Genomic DNA, 19,139 nt, shown 5'->3' with positions numbered 1-19,139 from the left:
AAGGGGATCCTTGCACACCTAAGGGACATAACACTGCACACGACGCTTTAGACGGGGTCATCCATGCCTCCATCAACACCCAAAGTCAATACTTTGTCATTCGATTTTAAATGAATTGACAATATTTGTTTACATTTTCGAAGGGTACACAATATTTGACAAAACGTTACTTTTGTATTCATGTGCATAGAAGTTAGAATTGTAGCTCTAGCAGCCTTTTTGACGCAAAGAATATTTCATTATGCAAAGAAACCTTAATATATTCGACACGTAATAGTTTCATACACATGTGATACCCACAGGGATCAACACAAGTCATAATATGAATAATCACAAGAGCACATACTGAACACCAATCATATCTGTATCTGACAAACAGAAGTTGCATTACCTCCATACTCTTGTTCATGTAAACCAAACAAACACTCTTACAAACCTCACAACCTTTCGATTACAAGAGTAAGTGAGTGAGTTGGGTTTGACGCCGCTTTTAACAGTATTCAAGTTATATCACGGCGTATCAGCTTAATGTGGGAGGAAAGCCCGAAGTGATGCAGGTCTCAGACGTTTACCAGTTCGATGAAACACACGAGCACGGGTATGGTGCTGACAAACCTAGAAACATAATCGGGGCGAACCGGGATTCGAACCCACAATCATAGGTTTCTAGCATGCGCAAGGGACGCAACTCTGCACAGCGAATCGCGGCGCCTTAGACGACTGGGCCACCCGTGCCTCCTGACCATCATTGTGTAAATAGAGGACAGGTGCATTAATTACGCCTACTGAGATGTTCATTGATTCGACTCTCCGAAACGTTGAATAAACCCACCTTTATTCATGCAACAGTTTAATAGAGTGAGTGAGTGTGGTTTTACACCGCTTTTGATAATATTCCATCAATATTACCACGGGTAACACCAGAAATGGGTTTCACACATCGTATCAATGAGGGTAATGGAACTCGGGCCTTCGGCACAACGACCGAACGCTTTAACCACAAGGCTACCCCCACCGCCTAAATATAATAAAGGTAAAAATGATAGTCGTCAGCCATTTGAACACTTTTATCACACTGCGTTGGATTTTCATAACGTTTTCATCATCAAAAGCTGTCAATAACACAAGAACAATAAGGGCCTTGTGACTCTTACCCATTTCTCTGTCAGTGATACTGAGAAGCAAATTTTAATCAAACACAATAGGATTAGAGATACAACCATTTAAGAATTCGAGGATGGTATTCTTGGGCGCCATGTTACATAATTATAACTGCCTTTCCTCGTACTGGAACATCATCTGTCAAAAGATAATAGATATAATAATAATGATGATGATAGTAATAATAATGATAATGATGATGATAATGATGATGATGATGATAATGATGATGATGTGCCCGTTCAAATGTTGTGACAAAAAGCAAATAAAGGCACACCATCATGAAAAGTCTGGAATAAATTACTACTGAGAAACAAAATAACACAATAAATATGTACACAGATGAAAATATAAATAAGAAAACATTGGCAAAAGTTAATATGGCAAAGTATGTTTTCGATGTACTCGACATACCGTTGTCACCCTTTGTTACAGTAAACAACATTTTCGAAGCAAAGATTCGCACAAACCAAAATTCCTGAATTATTGAAAAGTTACAGTGACGAATCCAGGTGCATGGGCGGATACAGCTTTTTTGAAAAGGGGGGGGGGGGGGGGGTGGTGGGGTGCACAATTAAGATCTATTTATTGTCTTTGGTGGTAATTTATACAGAAATAAAGATTTTTTTCGAGATAAAAGGGGTGGGGGGGTGGGGGGGGGGAGGGGGGGGTGGGGGTGCGCACCCCCGCACCCCCCCTCTGTATCAGCCCAAGAGGTGTATACTTATTATTGCATGCTTCTAACGTACACAACGTTCAGACGCTCGGTGACGCAGACGCAGACGCAGCAAGGCATCAATGCTGCTCCCACACATGTTCTTTACCTGTGGGGGATACAAATTTCAAGTATAAACATCCCATCTTGCGAAAGGTATTTTTCAGTTGTTAGCATCCTGCGAAACGTTCACTGCAACTTTTCATTGACAATGTACTCGCCCTTGTGAAAATAGATGCATTGAGAATGGCTGTGAATCGGACGCTAAGATAACTGACAAAGGGGTGCTGATTAAGATCATACACAAGAAGTTACTTAAAAATATATTTTCAGTGATCAGTGGTAGTGAACAAACACATATGTTTTCGAAAATAGTTTCCAGGAAGTACTGGAAACTGTTTTATGTAACGAACGCAAGAAAATTGGGACTGGCATGTACCTTTTCGTAGGGGAGCCTATAAGGATTACTTACAGACTGGTCTAGGATTTTATACGGCAAATACGGTATATTTACTGTGAAATGTAGATTGAACCCTCTTAAGTGAGGGTTTGGGGGTAGAAAGGGTCCCAAGTGCTCCATGCTTGTGGCAAGAGTGAGTGAGTGAGTATGGTTTAACGCCACTTTTAGCAATATTCCAGCAATATCACGGCGGGGAATACCACAAATGGGCTTCACACATTGTACCCATGTCGGGAATCGAACCCGGGTCTACGGCGTGACGAGCGAACGCTTTAACCACTAGGCTACCCGACCGCCCCGCTTGTGGCAAGAACCAACAGACATTTGAATCGGGTGGATAGTGTCTGTGACTGATTGCGTTGGTCTGGTCAATATTCGATTATTACAGGCCGATATCGCATAGTTCAAAAAATGATGGCTTAAAACGACATAACACACCATTCCGTAATGAGGGTTGTCATTAACTGTGAGATTTATCTAAATCATAACATTTGAAGTCACAGACACACAATGTAAGAATGACTTGAATCAATCTTGCCGACATAGCCACTTTGCCCGAGCCTAGAGTTCCTTTATCTGAAGACAACTCACCATCGAGGTGCATCCTTTCTTCGCTGGCACTGGACTCGGATGTCGATGCCTTTCCGACGTTGCTGGAGAGGCGACTCGGCATCCCCTCCTTTCCCAGCAACCAGTAGGTGTGAACATAGCCTTTGAAGAACATCTGCAGCTCCCGGTCTCGCTGTTAAAGTGGATGAGTGAGTGAGTACGGTTTTACGCCGCTTTTAGCAATATTCCATCAATATCACGGCGGGGGACACCACGTTCTTTCATTTAAAAAATTGAGTCCGTTAGTGCGTATGTTTTTACGCCGCGTGTGTTTTGGCCGGATACGCTCACCTTTTGACGAACACCTGGTATCATCACTATCAGATAGTGATTCATACACATGATCATTATATAGTCGGAATCGTACAATCGACTCTGCTTTTAGCAGAGATTTCTTGCGGCTGTGGAAGGGGTGTCGCTTATATTTATTGGAAACTCATGTAAACAACCGGGTAAAAAACAATTGTACACTCACGTTTGAAGGTTGCGAAAAAATAAAGAAACAATGGTGATGTATTTCATACGGTCATCAAAATTGTGCTTTGGATCTAAACTTTGCAGTGTTTCGGCGACTGTTTTCAGCCTCATGACGTTTTTGATAAGGTTTGCAATATTTTTTGGTCAAATCCAGTTTTCAAATGTAAAATTTCTTTTGCCCAGCGGATTAGTTGAACAATACGAAGTCCTGATATGATACGACAGATGAGTGAGTGAGTGAGGTTTAACGCCGGTTTTAACAGTATTCCAGTTATATCGCGGCGTGTCAGCTTAATGTGGGAGGAAAGCCCGAAGTGATGCAGGTCTCAGACGTTTACCACTTCGGTGAAACCCACGAGCACGGGTTTGGTGCTGACAAACCTAGAAACATAATCGGGGCGAACCGGGATTCTAACGCACAATCATAGGTTTCTGGCGTGCCCAAGGGACGCAACTCTGCACAGCGAATCGCGGCGCCTTAGACGACTGGGCCACCCGTGCCCCACGACTTGGATGATGCATACATTGTCACATAATGCGTAGATCGGTGCTGTGGATGTCAATCACTGGATTGTCTGGTCCAAACTCGATTATTTACAAATATTATTGCTGAGTGCGGCGTTAAACAAACAAACTAATTAACAAACAAACAAAACATAAAATGATATTATCACGATGCTTGTTCACATAATTCACATGCAGGGATTATTTTCGAATTAAATTTCATTCATTTTTTTTACATGAAGATTTTACATATGAAAAATGTTATAATTTTTATAGAGAGTTAACAAAAGAAAACTTAAGCTAAGCATCTTTTCAGATGTTGATATGTTTTATGTCTATCAACAGAATGAAGCGAATTGTGTCCCGTAATACTGATAACACGCCTCATGCTACACCAGTGAATGTTCGATCTTAGTGAGTAAAGCGGATTTTCTACACTGATGAACATCTTGGATGATGTCAATTGCTTTTTCATTATGATTTACAGGAAGGGAGAACAAATGTATCTGCATATGCTAATTTCAAACACAGATTTTGGTCACGCAGATAATACAGATAGTGAGTGAGTGAGTGAGTTGGGTTTTACGCCGCGTTTAACAGTATTCCAGTTATATCACGGCGTGTCAGCTTAATGTGGGAGGAAAGCCCGAAGTGATGCAGGTCTCAGACGTTTACCACTTCGGTGAAACCCATGAGCACGGGTATGGTGTTGACAACCTAGAAACATAATTGGGGCGAACCGGGATTCGAACCCACAATCATAGGTTTCTGGCGTGCCCAAGGGACACAACTCTGCACAGCGAATCGTAATACAGATAGCTTGATGAGGATGAGGATGTGAAGACGCAATACTTGCCCTGGCCATGTCGTCTTCTCGTTCCTCAAGTCGGAATCCGTCTCTTCCCAGTAGAGCGTCATAGGTTGTCTGGCTGAGATGGATGCGACTCGCTACAATATAAACTCGTGAGTATTTTATGATATCACAACATAAGAGTGAGTGAGTATAGTTTTACCAGCGAGTGATACTAGAAATGGGCTTCACACAGTGTACCCATGTGGGGATTCGATCCTGGGTCTTCGGCGTGACGAGCGAACGCTTTAACCACTAGGCTAACCCGCTGCCCCAAGAAGGTGAGGTGAGGTGAAATTGGGTTTAATTATTGCACTTATGTAGCGACGTTCATGTACGTGTGTGTGTGTGTGTGTGTGTGTGTGTGTGTGTGTGGCTGCTTGTACTAGTCCGGACTGATGCCGATTTATAGTGCTAGCCCACTGAGATAGCATGCCGCAGTTTAACATGAATACCCCACTCAGACACAGTATACTGACTCCGAGCCGACCAGTCCTTGTTTTAGCCCCTTAATGCCGAGCGCCAGACAGGGTAACAACAAGTACCATCTTTTAACGTCATTTGGTATGACGCGGCCGGGATCAAACCCCGGACCTTCCGCTCTCCGAGCGGACGCTCTACCACTAGACCACGGAGGCGGTCCGCTGCCCCAAGAAACATGAGAAGGTTAGATACAGTTGTGGAGATGAATGCAAACGGTATTGTGTGAGTGATTTTGGCTCAACAGCCCCCGTGGTGTAGTGGATATAGCTCTACCTGGAGAGCGGGAGGTCGGTGGTTCGATCCCCTGGCGGCGTCATATCAAAAAACGTTAAAAGATAGTACGTGTTGTTACCCTGCTTCGCGCTCAGCATTAGGAGGATATAAACCAAGGTTACTTACGTTTGCCCAGGGATTCCATTTTGGCGGCGATGCTGACAGTTTCCCCAAATAGACAATATCGAGGCATCTTCGTCCCTACGACGCCCGCCACCACAGAACCTGCAAGTGCCACAGCCACATTTCATGCACCAAGAAAGAGTAAAGCAAGGGTATCTTCATTTAATTTTTTAAAACAAAATTGCATATAGCATTCACTGACAACAACATTGGTAAAATGATAAAAAAAAATAAAAAAATAAAAAATCTGATTTCAAATAAAATCCACGCTGAAATTAGGCCACAGGCAATTTGCACAATAACATTTACCTCTTCCTAAGTGAATAGTATAGAGACAATTCAAGAAATGTGAGACCACAAATTTATTGAAACATCTTTTTTGACATTTCAATATTTTGAGGACAAACCCCATAAAACTGCCTCATTGAAACCTCTCCATCCTTTCACCTTCTCGTAGTTCATTATGAGAACCAAAAGCTGTACCCGTGAATACCCGGGGTAGAATTGGTCTTCAGCAACCCATGTTTGCTGCAAAAGGCGACTTTGCTTGTCGTGAGAGGTAGCTCACGGGATCGTGTGGTCAGGCTCTCTAAATGTTTTAAGCATGTCATCGTATCCCAATTGCGTTATTCGATGCTCATGATATCAATCACTGGACTGTCTGACCGCCGTCATATAGCTGGAATATTGCTGAGTGCGGCGTTAAACAACAAACAAACAAACCAAAAGCTTCCTTGAAATGTAAGGGTTTGGATTTTCTTATAGAATTATTTTATTATAAGTGGCAAACGGTCACCCCAGAAAAAAACCCATTTTGACACAACATCCGATGTGCGTTAATTGGGATTATTTCCTATTCATAGGGCGGATTAATCGATTCCTTCAGGGCGCAGTGAACCCGTGAACATCCGGGTTACAATTGGTCTTCAGCAACACCCTTGCTTCTGGTAAGAGGCGACTAACGGGATCGCGTGCACGTGGTCAGGATCGCTGACTTGGTTGATGCATGTCATCATATCCCAATTGTGTGGATCGTTGTTAGTGATATCAATCACTGGGTTGTCTGGCGTTAAACAAACAAGATAACAAACAGTGTGTAGTGAGACTTACACGCCTGGGTTTCGAGATTACCAACACATCTACCACAATAATACAAATGTAACAAACCTGTATGGCAGCCTATTCTCAGCTTGAACTTGGTTCCTGGAAGATGGGGTATCTCCAGGCGGTTGATGTTGCCAAGGAGATCGAGGGCCATGCTGCCTATTTCAACTGCATGGCGCTGGCCGTTAAGCTTTGGTATGCCTGGAAATATTATTTGTCAATCAGGTCTTTGTTCAAGCAATATTATGGCAGGGACAACCAAAAATGATATTTTTGTACCCATCTGGAGAGTCGAACCCGATTCTGCTGCATGGCGGGGACGCGCTTTAAGCACAAGGCTACCCCGTTGCCTTAAATGAGCATAATATGATTTTTTTTCTATATGAATAAAGAAAAACGCATGGTAATAACAAGGTAAAACAATAAAACATTGCAAAATACGTATGTGTTGATTCCTGCACAAAACAAATACAAAATTTCATATCATTTACACATATGGTCATGAAATGGTCTTATTCAAAATGGCTACCGTGGCGGCCATATTGGATGTCGGATCTGAACCTCTGGAACAAATCTGGGTGTCATCATTCGTGTAACAAGTATGGGAAGTTTTAGCTTCATTGGTTCAGGGAGTAAGTGAGTATGGTTTTACGCCGTTGTTAGCAATATTCCAGCAATATCACAGCGGGGGACACCGAAAATGGGCCTCGCACATTGTATCCATGTCGGGAATCGAACCCGGGCCTTCGGCGTGACGAGCGAACGCTTTAACCACTAGACTGCCCGACCGTCCCCATTGGTTCAGATGTTGGTGTTTACAAGGGACAAAGAGGCCATCACATAGTGAGTGAGTGAGTTGGGTTTAACGCCGCTTTTAACAGTATTCAAGTTATATCGCGGCGTGTCAGCTTAATGGGGGAGGAAAGCCCAAAGTGATGCAGGTCTTAGACGTTTACCAGTTCGGGGAAACCCCCGAGCACGGGTATTTTGCTGACAAACCTAGAAATATAATCGGGGCGAACCGGGATTCGAACCCACAATCATAGGTTTCTGGCGTGCCCAAGGGATGCAACTCTGCACAGCGAATCGCGGCGCTTTAGACGACTGGGCCACCCGTGTCCCCGGCCATCACATAAGCTCACTTGACAGGGTTAGGGTCTGAGAAACAAAATGCACGTCTTTAAACGGGGACTGAAAAACTATCATGTGCCTAACACAAATCCTAGCTTTAAAAAGTCGGCCTCCAAGTATATCCCCATTGACACCGTTACCAAAGTAACACGCACCTGACACCACCATGTAGGCATCGCCGATTGTCTCCACTTTGTAGACGTCGTACTGGGCGATCCTGTCGTCGAGGCAGGAGTAGAGGCCGTTGAGCATCTGCACCACCTGTACAGGTGAGCTACGGGCCGAGATCTGCGTGAAGCCCTGGATGTCGGAGAAGAAGATGGTGGCCTCGGTGTAGTTCTCGGCGTTCACTTCCTCATTGCTTTTAAGCAAGTCCGCCACCGACTTGGGTAGCATCTGGTACAATAACGTGTCCGTTCTTTTCTTCTCCTTATTTAAAGCTTTGGTTCTGGGAAATGACAAAACAGCAATAGTATTGTGTAGCTGCAGCTGCGTGCGTGCGTGCGTGCGTGCGTGCGGGCGTGTGTGCGTGCGTGCGTTTAATGCCGCACTCAGCAACATGACGTAGCGCTGTAAATAGTCACGACTATTGAATCCAGTGATTGATATTATGAACAACAATCCTTGCGTCGGTTACGTTGACACGCTATCAACCAAGTCACAAGGCCTGACAACCCGATCCATTTACGACCAGCATCGCCGTTCTAGAGCTAAATTACCGATAAAAAACATACTGATACTCAGGGGCAAAAGAAAGTATACCGAGCTTGTTCTACATGTGTTTGAAAACTGAAAGAACTGTTGTTAAATTTGATTACGTCTACTCAACTATTACTCATTCCTGCAACAGTTTGTAAAAAAGTAATCTGTGTTTGGGTAATTTTGGGTAAACCTTGATTAGTTCAATGAAGACTGGGTAAAAAATGAATTTGCAACCACATGCCCCCTTGCATGTTTGACATGTAAATTTGAGCCGAAAAAGGCACACTTCTTGATTTATTGATTTCTAAAGATAAGATGTCTAAGATACCCATCAGCAGTTCTGTATTAAGCGAATGGATGTTTTTATTTTAAAAAGTTCAAAATCAAGTTAATCTCTGAGTGCTGACTAGGCCAATTCAGTTAATTTAAAAAAAATAATTTCATCAGTGTTTATCTGTTTGTTGGTTTGTTTATTTGTGGTTAGCACCTCACTCAGCAATATTCCAGCTTTATGACCAGACAATCCAGTGATTAATATTATATGCATAGTTCCACGCATGTGGGATCGATGACATGCATCAACCAAGTCAGCGAGCCTGACCACCCGATCCCATTAGTCGCCTTTAACGACAAGCATAGTCGCCTTTTACAGCAAGCATAGGTTGCTGAAGATCTATTCTACCCCGGATCTTCAGGGGTCAGATACTATGACATACATAAAAGACCAGTGATAGACGTATCTGAATTCTGTCCAAAGTGGCGCTTCACTCACACTTTCCCTAACACACTCCGCTACTAACCTCTCAGCAAGCGTAATGGAGTATTTCTGGATTTCGTCGGTGAGGGAGTAGACAGCGTAGATGATAATGGCTGAAACGACGAAGACACAGACGAAGACGATAGAGATGGCGACCATCTTCTGCAGGTTGGTAGCCTGCCTCTGGTCCAGCATCTGGGTGATTTCCACAGCAAGCTCCTGTTGAGTCTCCAGCAGCAGATCCATGTAGATTGTCATGTTGTTGAACCACCACTGCGCCATCTTGACAGATCCTCTTCCTTCGAGGTCGTTCCGTCTGATCTCTGCTCTCATCCGTCCCAAAACTCCCAATAACATCTCGTTTCCCTACAACAACATGTCAACATGTGGAGCATATACATAGAGTGGGTGAACAATATTTTGTTTTTAACGCCGATTTGGTTAGTATTTTTATTGTATCACGGCGTGTCGGTTTCATTAACGAGGAAATACAAAATTGGGGCAAGCCTGACGTATACCACTCCGTAATAATGTCTATTCCGTGATCAGCGAATGCGGATCCTAACTTAACAAAGGGTCGGAACTCTCTTCAGAGAATCAAGATCAACTGTGGTTGCTGAAAAACGATATATATTCACATAAAGTCATATCAGTGACTCACTCACCGCTATGATGTGCTGTAAACGTCTGCTGGCATGAATGTGAGGTCACAATACACACCTATGGAGATGGTTTAATGACAGAACTTCCTTTTATTACCGACGGCCAAACTAAACACCTTCCAATCTAACCTCATTACCTGCCATGCATTCTGAACAAAACAAGTTGGAATCATGATATTTGGGGGATATTGCATATTGTATGGTCAGTCTCAGTCAACAAATCCCCCAAAATATTCATTATCCCTTACTTATTTTGTTCAGTATATCTACAATGTCGAAATCCTCCCTTTTCCTTTAAATAAATTGAATCATTTTACAAGATTCGGACACAGATAATAAAAAGGTGAACTGGTAATTCTTTGATTAGGATATATTCCATAAGCCTTATCTTTACTTCACCCCCACCCATGTTTTTTTAGGTTCCTAAAATGGAAACCTGTTTTGTATGAAAAGGTTCCTACCCCCAAAGGAGAAAGAAATGAAGAAACAAATAATTTAGGTGTGATGGCAACAACACGACTTACGTTCACGTTTTCATCATATAGAGCATGGACCAAATCCGAGTATCTTCTTGCAGACAGGAAGGTTGCGTTCGTTACATCCTGGCTCTCAGAAAACCAGAGATACACATCTTGGGAAGGGAAGGTTCCCGTTGCGTAGAAAATAGTTCCCAGAGCGCGCTCAAGTCCCATGTATTCCTTCGCTATGATGACTTCCTGGTAGGCGACAAGACTCCTCCAGATGGATCCTGATTGGTCCTCCGTTACCGCATCATACAACCACGTGATGAACACACGGATGAGGGTGGTGTACATCTGCAGCTCCATGGTGACCGTCTGGTTGAGTGTGTCCAGCTCATAACGATGTCTGTTATAAAGACAGGATAGGTTCAGGTTAACTTGTAAATTGTCCATCTTTTATACAACATTTGAGATTATCCAGTGTGATAATTTCCATTTTATTTTGATAAATACCTTGGCCCCATTCGCCACCATAGCTTTCTTTTCGGAAAGCCGGAAGTGACGTCACCAACACCAAGTGAGTCAGTATGGCCTGATCAACATTCCAGCAATATGACGGCGGTGAAAACCAAGAATAAAACAAAACGTAGAATGTTTTTGTGCTCACATTAAACCTTGCTCCGTACTTACCATGCTCGTCTGATGTGTTGCAATTCGCATTTTGTGACATAAACAGAACTTTTAGCAAACCCGCGCCAAGTTTACTGGACAGTGAGCTGTGCTTAGTTGATCACGGGCTAAAGATATTTCATAATCTGCGCTTGAATTGAATTGAGAATGAATCAATTTGAGCACTAATGTTTTAGCCTGGGTCGCGTTGTGTTAGCCAGCAACTGGGATTGGCGCAAGGCAGAGCTTGGAAGCCGTCCATGCATCAGTGTGCTACCTCCAGCTGTATCTGCATGTGAATGTTACGAGCAGAACACCATATTTAGGTGTAATATAAATAATGCAACATGCACCTCCTGTGCTGATCAATGATAGATAATTTGCATTCACAAACTCCTTATGCAAATATATATTAGTTGAAACAATATAACCAGGAACCGATGCATAGTAATACATGAGTAAGCCTCGCCTGCTGGAACATTTGGAGTTTTATCCTGAGAGAGACACACAGTCTAATGTTTTTGTTGTCATACCCAACGGCGTTTTCAGCCGTCATTTTTATTTTGCCTCTCGGCACTGCCAAGCATATCCCAACGTTGCTGACTTTCGCTCTTCAGCGCTGTGCCACAGCCTGGTGTTGAGCGCACCAATGGGCAGCCCTGGATAGCGCTGGGCCAAAGCAACGCGACCCTGATAAATGACCTCGTTTAACACAAGGCCACCTCAACGTCTTAGTAATCGCAGAAGGTTAAGGTGGGGTGAGGTGAAATGGGGTTTAACGTAAGATTATTGCACTGAAATAGCGACGTGCATGCACGTGTGTGTCGGGCTGCTTGTACTAGTCCGGACTGATGCCGTTTAATAGTGCCAGTCTACTGAGATGCCATGCCGGCGTTTGACATGAAAACCCTACTCAGACACAGTATACTGACTCCTAGCCGACCAGTCCTTGCTTTAGACCAGCGCCAGACAGGGTAACAACAAGTACCATCTTTTAACGTATTTGGTATGACGCGGCTGGGGATTGAACTCCGGACCTTCCGCTCTCCGGGCGGACGCTCTACCACAAGACGAAGAAGGTTAAGAAACCATCATATGATAATATATAAAGTAGAGAGGAACCTGTTGAGGTAGGAGAGAAACCTGTCCTTAGACTGGAACTCCGTCCTGGTGAGCGTCGGTCCTGTAGTCCAGAATGTCAGCTTCTCCAGCGACCGGTCCGTCTCGGGGTATCGCTGTAGCAGCAAACTCTTCGTCTTCTCCTCGATTGAACTCAGATAGAGGGCGCTCATGTCGCGCTCCTCCTGCAGGTAATGTATGACGCTGCCGAGCTCCACGCTAGGGTAAACATAGGATATTAAAGATAGTCATCGAATGCTCGTTCCAAGCGCTGCTTAATCCTAGAACGAGGACTGCATTTTCGTCCTATTTAACGTCATGGATTTTCCGAAACGTCAGTTCTTTATGGACAGTTAAAAGACAGGTGTGTCTGCAGAAATCGAATTCCATTCTTTCATCTTAAGAGACGCTACGCTCAAGCCAATTGTCACATTTGATTCAAGTCGTTTAGTTAATGTATCAAGCTTTTCACACTATAAAAATCTATAGACCGAGAAATGGGCACCTGAGCTTAAACGAATTCTCTTTGAGGTCGATTAATGAACTTTAAAATGGCAACCGGCGAACAAGTTTTTGTGATTGTTTAGTCATTTATCACAAAAGCGCGACACTAGAGAAAATTTCAATATCTACAACCAGAAAAACAAAAAAAAACTTTTTTAGAAAATTCTCCCCACTTGAAACTAAAACGGTCTTTATCAGTGTCGAGGTTCATGTTCGGGAATATTTAGTAAGAATGTTAGTAGCGTTAGTTTCTAATGCCACTGTTTGTACACAGGTACCTGTAGAGCAGTGTTGCCCGGATGTCAGACGACTGGACGTAGTTGGTGAAGGTGGCGAAGAAGGTATTGGCGGTCAGGCCTGTCAGGACGGCCACGGGGATCATCACTATGGACACCATCTTGACCAGCTGTTTCCGCTTCCCGGAAGAGGTAATTGGGTTGCCTTTAAACAGAGTGAGAAAGCTGGTTTTAACACCGATTTTAACAGTATTCCAGTCATATCACGGCATGTCAGCTTAATGTGGGAGGAAAGGCCAAAGTGATGCAGGTCTCAGACGTGTACCACTTTGGCAAAACCCACGCGCACAGGTATGGTGCTGACAAACCTAGAAACATTATCGGGGCGAACCGGAATTCGAAACCACGACCGAAGCTTTCTGGGACGCAACTCTGCACAGCGAATTGCGGTGCCTCAGACGACAGGGCCACTCGTGCTCCAAACCCCTCCCCTTTTAAACAGAAAAAGTGTGTTAAACAACAATAGTCCCAATAGCCTATGCGCTAAGGCGATCGTTACTCAAATGCATTAACACTTATCATAAGCATAGCGCTAAGACTGCTCAATGGAACGGGTCCCTAGATAATACCGGATTAGCAAGTACAGAGTTTTTTCCCTTGGCATCACTGAAGAAGATCTCAACAGTAACAGTACAGAAGTACTCTGCATAGCGAATCGCGGCGCCTTACACGACTGGGCCACCCGTACTCCTTCAGAGCAGGGATTTCATTGTGAATTTCATTTGAATTAAATAGTGCGTCAAAATACCCTTTCATACAAAAATACGAAATAATTCTGAATTTCTTAAATAATCTTTGCAGCATTTTCGGGAACAGGTTATTTTGGTCAGAATAATCCCATCAGCCCCCACAATATCAAAGGGTCGCCGCTAAGTGGGTGATGACTTGTTTGTAACACCATCGATTGCTGCTTCTTGCGAACTGAACAGGGCCTTTGTACCTCTACAAAACTCTTCACATCTGTTCCTTGGGGGGTTCAGCTTGAGTAGGTCACGAATGGCAAGGTCAAGTTGTGAAGGGGTCAAGGACGTGTTGGATGACGCTACCGAATGGCGTTTTTCCGATGACGTCTTTGGCTCCACACGCCGACGTTTGAGTAACCACGACATCTTTAGTGGCAAAAGCTGAAACTGAAACAACTGTTGATTATGGTTATTTGAGAGTCTGTGATGTAGGGGCGACGGGGTAGCCTAGAGGTATTTGCTCGTCACGCCGAAGACCTGGGTTCGATTCCCCACATCGGTACAATGTGCGGAGCCTATTTCTGGTGTTTCCCGCCGTGATGTTGGTAGAATAACGGCATAAAACCATACTCACTTGCATACTGTAATGTTATAGATGCTACTTTCATTAGCTAAGGTGTCAGTGACATCTATGTCGTTTATAGGCCTATGTTACCTTCCTTTTACCTAACAGTTGGGGTGTTGGGGAGGGTGTATGTGTCTGTGAACTGTCAATGTGTGTCAATGTGATGTATGTGTTGTGCAAGTGGAGAGTCAATGTGGTGTGTGTGTAGTGCCTGCGGAGTGTCAATGTTATGTATGTGTTGTGCAAGTGGAGTGTCAATGTGGTGTGTGTGTAGTGCCTGCGGAGTGTCAATGTGATGTATGTGTTGTGTATGTGTTGTGCAAGTGGAGTATCAATGTGTAGTGCCTGCGGGGTGTCAATGTGGTGTATGTGTTGTGCATGTGGTGTATCAATGTGGTGTGCATGTGGTGTATCAATGTGGTGTATGTGTTGTGCATGTGGTGTATCAATGTGGTGTATCAATGTGGTGTATGTGTTGTGCATGTGGTGTATCAATGTGGTGTGCATGTGGTGTATCAATGTGGTGTGCATGTGGTGTATCAATGTGGTGTATGTGGTGTGCATGTGGTGTATCAATGTGGTGTGTGGTCTGCATGTGGTGTATCAATGTGGTGTGCATGTGGTGTATCAATGTGATGTATGTGTTGTGCATGGGGAGTGTCAATGTGGTGTATGTGTTGTGCATGTGGTGTATCAATGTGGTGTGCATGTGGTGTATCAATGTGGTGTATGTGTTGTGCATGTGGTGTATCAATGTGGAGTGCATGTGGTGTATCAATGTGGTGTATGTGTTGTGCATGTGGTGTATCAATGTGGTGTGCATGTGGTGTATCAATGTGGTGTGCATGTGGTGTATCAATGTGGTGTATGTGGTGTGCATGTGGTGTATCAATGTGGTGTGTGGTGTGCATGTGGTGTATCAATGTGGTGTATCAATGTGGTGTGCATGTGGTGTATGAATGTGATGTATGTGTTGTGCATGGGGAGTGTCAATGTGGTGTATGTGTTGTGCATGTGGTGTATCAATGTGGTGTGCATGTGGTGTATCAATGTGGTGTATGTGTTGTGCATGTGGTGTATCAATGTGGTATGTGTGTTGTGCATGTGGTGTATAAATGTGGTGTGTGTGTTGTGCATGTTGAGTGTCAATGTGGTGTGTGTGGAGTGCCTGTGGAGTGTCAATGTGGTGTGTGTGTTGTGCATGTGGAGTATCAATGTGGTGTATGTGTTGTGTATGTTGAGTATCAATGTGATGTATGTGTTGTGTATGTTGAGTATCAATGTGATGTATGTGTTGTGCATGTGGTGTATCAATGTGGTATGTGTGTTGTGCCTGTGGTGTATAAATGTGGTGTGTGTGTTGTGCATGTTGAGTGTCAATGTGGTGTGTGCGGAGTGCCTGTGGAGTGTCAATGTGGTGTTGTGTGCATGTGGAGTATCAATGTGTTGTGTGTTGTGCATGTGGAGTATCAATGTGGTGTGTGTGTGTTGTGCATGTGGAGTATCAATGTGGTGTGTGTGTTGTGCATGTTGCGTATCAATGTGGTGTGTAAGTTGTGCATGTGGTGTATCAATGTGGTGTGTGTGTTGTGCATGTGATGTATCAATGTTGTGTGTGGTGTATCAATGTGGTGTGCATGTGGTGTATCAATGTGGTGTGTGGTGTGCATGGGGAGTAGCAATGTGGTGTGTATGTGGTGTATCAATGTGACGTATGTGTGGTGTATGTGGTGTATCAATGTGTTGTGTGTGTTGATTATCAATGTGATGTATGTGTTGTGCATGTGGTGTATCAATGTGTTGTGTGTGTTGATTATCAATGTGATGTATGTGTTGTGCATGTGGTGTATCACTGTGGTGTGTGGTGTGCATGTGGTGTATCAATGTGGTGTGCATGTGGTGAGGTGAAATGGGGTTTAACGTCGCGTCCACTATTATTGCACTTATATAGCGACGTGCATGTACATGTGTGTGTTTGTGTGGCTGCTTGTACTAGTCCGGACTGATGCCGATTTATAGTGCTAGCTCACTGAGATACCATGCCGCAGTTTAACAAGAATACCCCACTCAGACACAGTATACTGACTCCGAGCCGACCAGTCTTTGTTTTAGCCCCTTAATGCCGAACGCCAGAAAGGGTAACAACAAGTACCATCTTTTAACGTCTTTTGGTATGACGCGGTCGGGGATCGAACCCCGGACCTTCCGCTCTCCGGGCGGACGCTCTATACCACTAGACCACGGAGGCGGTCAACTACTTTTAGAAGGCTCTTCACACCGCACATTGATTCGACCTGCCATTGTGATGTTGCCTTTGTAAATTGCAAATGTGTTATTTATTAGTAACTATTATTGTGGTTTCTCTGAGCTTATATTCATTTTTTATAAATGAAAATTATCAACAAATATGAAAACAACGACTGCCCAAATATAGCAGTTATTCGTTCGAGATGGGCGGAGTGTTGATATCCGACTACGTTGTCACAAACATGTCTGCCAGGACGATAAAGTTCCATCTTAAATAATATATCGAGTTATCACAGTTCGATTTAGCGAGATTAATAACCAGTTATAATGTTACAAATGTGTCGACATTATTTCGTTGAATTACACTTGTACTGCTTAAGATGCGATACATTGACGAAAGGTTAGGGTTTTTTGTATTAAACTAGAGTTCATGATGGAATTGGAACTGCCGGGCAAAAGAAAGTGTACACCCACGTTTGACGGTGGCTAAAAATGAAACAGAAAAGAACTAGTTATTTCATGGTGATGTATTTGATACGGGTATCATAGTTGTGTTTTGGACCAAAAGTTAGTCGTGTTTTGGCAACTGTTTTCAGCCTAGTAACGTTTTGATAACGTTTGTAATTTGGGGTTCAAATCCATTTTTCAGGTTTGTACTTTCGTTTGCCCGGCAGTTTATATAAAATTACTGAATAATATTTTTGAGTGATCTCTAAAATACATTTATAATGGAACGACGGAAGTACTTTGTGCGCCATAATTCCAATGTGAACAATTTCAGCTGATCCGCAGAACAAGACATCGAATAACCTTATCTAGATGAATATTTTGAATACGAATGAGTACTACATTGAGAATATTGTCGCCTTTAGAATAACATTGATGTAGAATATTTTGCATAAAAATGATGGAAATAAAGATGAAATAATAGCAAACTTCTTTCCGAAGATCTTGCCTAAAATATGGGTAAGAAAATCGCTTTTTCCTTCTATTTCAGAATGGTATTTCTCTTTGAACCGAACCAATGATTTAACTTAAATTAAAAACAATGCATGCCATATCTGCTTATTGAATACCGTTATATATTGAATTACCTATTAATAGTACGTATATTTCAAAGCATAAGTAAAACAACACTTACCTGATCGCAATAAGACTGTTGTATACGAACAGGCTCCTCTACCCAGAGTAAGGACTTTCAGAAGAGAGTCTCGAGACGACGACAGTGTGAACTGTTGTCATAGTTACCGTACTTGATACTGGAAGGGTGTTGTGTTTATGACGCCCGGTGCATGGATACAGGGTCTGTTCTATTTCGGTGTGTACAACGGCCGCCGGTAAATGGTGAAAACTGATAATGGTCTCGGGTACGTGATCCTGACAAGCAACGTGATCCTGACAAGCAACGTGAAAGAATCATAAAAAAACCACCTCCCACATGGTACAGAATACGCCATTTTGTCCGACAACGTCACATCTTGGATAGTGTAGATTGTAGAGATTACTGAGGTGTTTTAAAGTATAGTTCTATACAGACTAACTACCCATCATCTGTATTTAAAAAGTACAAAACGGAAAAGATGTCGGGCTTGAATAGTATACATGTTATTCAGGTCAACTTTGGAAATGTTTTTCGATATATTTTCTGTACAGAGAATAACCCATCACATGTACAAAACGGGAAGGATGGAAAAATAATTGATGATTATTTGTTATGTGTCTAATACTATTGCTACACACAATGAAGGCGAAATACAACATGTTGACTAACAGTACAACTTCTGTATCCCCGGGGCTCACATTTCGGAAAACTTAACCCCTGGATCCATCCCCATGGTTCTCGCGATCTCAAATTACCCAAACTCAACTACGAGCCCTGGAGATATAGAGTATGCTCTAAGTGCTGAAAACATTCCATCTTCGAAAATATAATATGTCGTGTTAGAAGTATCCATATTTTAAAAAGATGGTCAATGTAGATGACACCCTTCTCCCCCGGTCTGTGGGTGTGTGGCGTGTGGCGAGTGGCGTGTGGCGAGTGGCGTGTGGCGAGTGGCGTGTGGTGAGTGGCGTGTGGCGTGTGGCGAGCGGCGTGTGGTGAGTGGCGTGTGGCGTGTGGCGAGTGGCGTGTGGCGTGTGGTGAGTGGCGTGTGGCGAGTGGCGTGTGGCGTGTGGCGTGTGGCGAGTGGCGTGTGGTGAGTGGCGTGTGGCGTGTGGCGTGTGGCGAGTGGCGTGTGGCGTGTGGCGAGTGGCGTGTGGCGAGTGGCGTGTGGCGTGTGGCGTGTGGCGAGTGGCGTGTGGCGAGCGGCGTGTGGCGTGTGGCGAGCGGCGTGTGGCGTGTGGCGAGCGGCGTGTGGCGTGTGGCGAGTGGCGTGTGGCGTGTGGCGAGTGGCGTGTGGCGTGTGGCCCTGGAGATATAGAGTATGCGCTAAGTGCTGAAAACATTCCGTCTTCGAAAATATAATATGTCGTGTTAGAAGTATCCATATTTTATAAAGATGGTCAATGTAGATGACACCCTTCT

The 19,139-nt window shown here is 43.7% G+C and overlaps 1 protein-coding gene across 2 annotated transcripts; it reads right to left on the bottom strand.

Annotated features, from left to right (window-relative positions):
* Positions 1–621: 621 nt before the first annotated feature.
* On the bottom strand, positions 622–17,934 carry LOC124115494. 2 transcript variants are annotated; one of them, XM_046476507.2, is made up of 13 exons: positions 17,757–17,931; positions 14,001–14,190; positions 13,043–13,205; positions 12,264–12,479; positions 10,536–10,878; positions 9,393–9,715; positions 8,046–8,338; positions 6,823–6,960; positions 5,659–5,757; positions 4,783–4,874; positions 2,928–3,078; positions 1,911–1,985; positions 622–1,299 (listed from the first exon to the last, which is right to left on the bottom strand). In XM_046476507.2, the coding sequence occupies exons 2-12, from the start codon at positions 14,167–14,169 to the stop codon at positions 1,957–1,959; spliced, it is 2,016 nt and encodes a 671-aa protein (XP_046332463.1). In that variant the 5' UTR covers positions 14,170–14,190; positions 17,757–17,931; the 3' UTR covers positions 622–1,299; positions 1,911–1,956. The 2 variants fall into 2 exon arrangements, with proteins under 2 accessions (XP_046332463.1, XP_046332462.1); XM_046476506.2 differs by lacking the exon at positions 1,911–1,985 and having other exon boundaries at positions 17,757–17,934.
* Positions 17,935–19,139: the final 1,205 nt, after the last annotated feature.

The sequence above is a fragment of the Haliotis rufescens genome, unplaced genomic scaffold (genome assembly GCF_023055435.1).
Source record: "Haliotis rufescens isolate VD_foot unplaced genomic scaffold, xgHalRufe1.0.p SCAF_13, whole genome shotgun sequence".
NCBI classification, from domain to species: Eukaryota; Metazoa; Mollusca; class Gastropoda; order Lepetellida; family Haliotidae; genus Haliotis; species Haliotis rufescens.
This window is presented reverse-complemented; position numbering and strand designations above follow the sequence as displayed.